Source organism: Zingiber officinale, chromosome 1A (genome assembly GCF_018446385.1).
Source record: "Zingiber officinale cultivar Zhangliang chromosome 1A, Zo_v1.1, whole genome shotgun sequence".
NCBI classification, from domain to species: Eukaryota; Viridiplantae; Streptophyta; class Magnoliopsida; order Zingiberales; family Zingiberaceae; genus Zingiber; species Zingiber officinale.
Window position 1 is genome coordinate 180,691,985 of NC_055987.1, and position 3,805 is coordinate 180,695,789.

At 35.7% G+C, this 3,805-nt stretch overlaps 1 protein-coding gene across 1 annotated transcript; it reads left to right on the plus strand.

The window, feature by feature from the left end:
- The first annotated feature begins 1,480 nt into the window (after positions 1-1,480).
- On the plus strand, positions 1,481-3,028 carry LOC122007424 (probable protein S-acyltransferase 22). Its single transcript, XM_042563290.1, has 6 exons — positions 1,481-1,537; positions 1,632-1,700; positions 1,778-1,849; positions 2,071-2,199; positions 2,296-2,376; positions 2,714-3,028. The coding sequence occupies exons 1-6, from the start codon at positions 1,481-1,483 to the stop codon at positions 3,026-3,028; spliced, it is 723 nt and encodes a 240-aa protein (XP_042419224.1).
- Positions 3,029-3,805: the final 777 nt, after the last annotated feature.

A 3,805-nucleotide genomic window follows, 5' to 3' on the forward strand; every position in this document is an offset into this window, starting at 1 on the left:
TCTTCTTTGGTTTAGGAAAGTTGAAGTGAATCCCTTGATAGCTGTTTCATAGGTTTGTTCCATTATTTTCCAGTACGTACTGGAATCACTATCAATAGCCCTCAAGGACTGTTTACAACCTTGCAATCAAATTAATTGGACTTATAATCTAATGTATGGTCATCTGGAGCATGAATATTGGAGGATTCATGAATGACTCTTCGGATGATGAATGTATGTCATTTAATATTGGTTCATGTATTTATTTAGATACATCTTGAGTATTCCCTATAAATACCCTATGTATTTAACAATTCAAAGATGAAGAAAATCAGAAGTAGTTGAACACTAACACTTGGACGCCAACATTTTTGAGTTGGCGCCTAGATTTGACCATCTAACAAACATGGCTAAAGGATCAACTTCTATGAACACCCTTAATAACTTATACAGATATTTGTGAACAATTAGGTTGGTGGCTATCATTTATCCTCCCTTTTTGTTGTTTTTTCCATGTACCCAATGCAGCTTTCATTTCAAAGGTTCCAAGCTGATGAACAAGGATGGGTGGACACAATCAAGTCAGTGCGATTTGGAGGAGCTGTCAGGATTAGTACCATGGATTGGCTTGGGCAATCTCAATATTTGCGTCAAACTGTCTTCTGGCCTTCCCTATCATCTGCAGTATCTGAGGTATACTATGCACATTTACCGTGAATTTTCCTTATTGAGCTTGGGCTAGTGACGGTTACGAATGTATTTTATTTCAAGAACCGTATAAGCAAGTGTTCGTGCATCTAGTTTTATAACAATGCACTTCGTATCTTTGATCTAAAAAGCTTCTGAAACAAGTCATCTTCTCCAAGCATATATATTGGCCATGTTAAGTGACACAAACAAGATCTAAAACCATGTGTTTAAGGCATTCAAAGCTATTGGCCTCATCCGGTGGGTGGCTGTTCAGAAGACTGCTCGTGAGGGGATGCAGTGGGTTTCAATTGGCAATGAGGTGACATAGTAGGTTTCAACCGACAAAGAGGAACACATGAGGTGTTAAAGGCGGCAAGCGGTGGTGCAGTTCATAGGAGCATACCAGTAGTTTTGTTCTTTTTCGTGTGCCAGTTGGCAGATGGAATGAATTTTTTTTCCCTGTGCCAACCAGCATGGACAAAATTTAAAACTTCGAGGCTTCTAAAGTTGTTGGTCTCTTCCTGATCAATACTTTTAATCTTCCATCTTAACTAAGGTAATATTTCTTCGCCATTTCGTGTTCTGGTGTTTGGATTGCTATGGATGGAGAAGTTGTGCAATAATTCAGAGTGATGCCACCGTTGGGATTCGAGGTGATAAGTTGCAAATTTCTAGGCTAACCAAAACAATGTGGGTGCTTCTCATGTGGTGTGGTAGGATGTCTTAAAAAGAATAGGACAGTAAGATGAGTAATTTACTTTTTTTGATTGCTTGATCAGATGGCCTTTGGACAAATGCATAACCATAAAAGATGGATAATTCAGAATATTGGTTATTAGGGAGAAAGGTGATAGAGATCTCATTTACGGTGAGCCACACAATCTTTTCAAGAAAATAAAGTTCTTATGTGTTTTATATTAACTTGGTTTTTCTCTAATGATTTCTATCTGTTTGTATTGCAGGTTCTAAAATATAGTAAGCATTGTAGAGTCTGTGACAAATGCGTTGATGGCTTTGATCATCATTGCAGGGTGAGGGTTTTCTCCATTCACAACCTTATATGTTTTGTTATCTTGTAGTAATATGCAGTATTCATCTTTCCTAGTAGTGGATCAATAACTGCATAGGAAGAAAAAATTACAAAAGGTTCTTCATCCTCATGGTGTTTGCTCTTCTCTTGGTAAGCACAAATATTTCCTACCATTCCAATAGTTGTATTCATTAATCATAGTGATTGACACTATTTTCTTAGTGTAGATTTATCATCTGTGTGCATCAACTTAGAAGATACTATTTTCTTAGTACGTGAAGGACCTGATACATAGAATGCATTTTATGTCAGGTCCTTTTCATTCTGATTGACTATTGATTGGTCTCCATGCTTTGTGCACCTTGGGCCAGCTTATTCTGCAGTGGGCTGTTGGGATGCTTGTGCTGATACTGTGTTTTGTTGAGAGAAGGAGATTTTCTGCTGAAATTGTTTCAAAGCTGGGTAGTAGCTTTTCCTTGGCACCCTTTATCATTGTGGTGGTGAGTACTCAGAAGAGAAAATGAATGAAAATCACACATCATAATGAGGATTTTTCAAGGTTCTGATACTAATTTGATAATGTCTCTATAATGCAGGCTGTGTGCACTTTATTAGCCATGGTTGCTACTCTTCCAGTTGCACAACTTTTCTTCTTCCATATTCTTTTAATAAAAAAGGTACACTACTTTCATATTTCTACTTGTGACACAGCAAACACTACCAGTTACACAGCTCCTACATTTATATAAAACAAACCTATGTATCCGGTCAAATATCTCTATTTCAAGGAATATATCTTTTATATTTTCAAATTCTTTGCATTCATCCATACACTGAGCATTACTGAAACTTATTATCCAACTGAACTATTACAGCTTGTTATTTAACTGATAGATTTTCCATAGTGGAAAACAAATAGTAGAATTTGAACGATATGGTGTTGTTTATTCATCAATTCTGGAGAAAATTGACACTTTAACTAGCTCATGCTACTCTACATGGATGCGCTTACAGGGAATCAGCACCTATGATTACATTATTGCTTTGAGGGAGCAAGATCAGGAGCAGGAGCAACTTGCTGTTGGTGGGCAGCAAAGTCCGCAAATGTCCCAAGTGAGCTCTTTTACTGGACTAAGCAGCACCAGTTCTTTCAATCAATTCCATCGGGGTGCATGGTGTACTCCGCCAAGATTATTCCTTGAGGATCAGGTATCATACTTTCATTATTTAGAAAGTTATTGTGAATGTAATTTACCATGGTTAAGATTATTTTTGAAAAACCTTTTAATAAGATTTTTTTTACTGTACGAGGCAAATCCATTTAATTAAAAGTTTTTTTTTGGTAAAAAAGCCTAGTTGTAAATCTTTATCAGCACTTCATTCATTTCTCCTTATTCATCATTATCGTATTTTTGAATAAAAATTGAAATAACAAATGTAATCCACTTGCTTATTGTACACTTGGTTCAATGGTTAGCGAACTTAGGTGTGTGCTGTTTGAATTTTGTTTTCATGCATTGACCTCTTTAGATGATTTGTTTCTTGTGAACCTATTTTGAAAGATGCAATATATCTTTTAATATGGGTAGTTAATGTTGTTATAATTAACCCGTTTTTATGGAATTTCGTGAACTAAGAATCTTGTAAACTGCATGCGATTTCTTATTCAAGCTCTCGCTGGAAAGCTAACCAAAATCAACTTAGTTGATCATTAGCTATTCATAAATTGAACTGCATTCACATTTCCATTGCCAACTTCTGACTTCTGAGAATTTGATAGTAGGATAATGTCTACAATTTGTTAATATATATATTTCCATGACGCATGGGTGTTGGAAGGGAATAGAATGTCGTCCTCGATTTTGGGACTGTGAATGTGTCATGTCAAGTTGAACTTTTACCTTGCTTCAGCTCAATTGTGTAAATAATTGTCAATCTCATGGTATAACTTAAGTTAGATTCTATTACAGAAATTCTAGTTCAAAATTAATTCTAGTTCAAAATTAATGTCAATAGCACTCGTTGCTTTTTCACGTTCGTTTAAAAACAATTGAGTAAAATGCAGCAGAATATAAGTTAAGTAAAAACAATTGCTAACATAGTTTA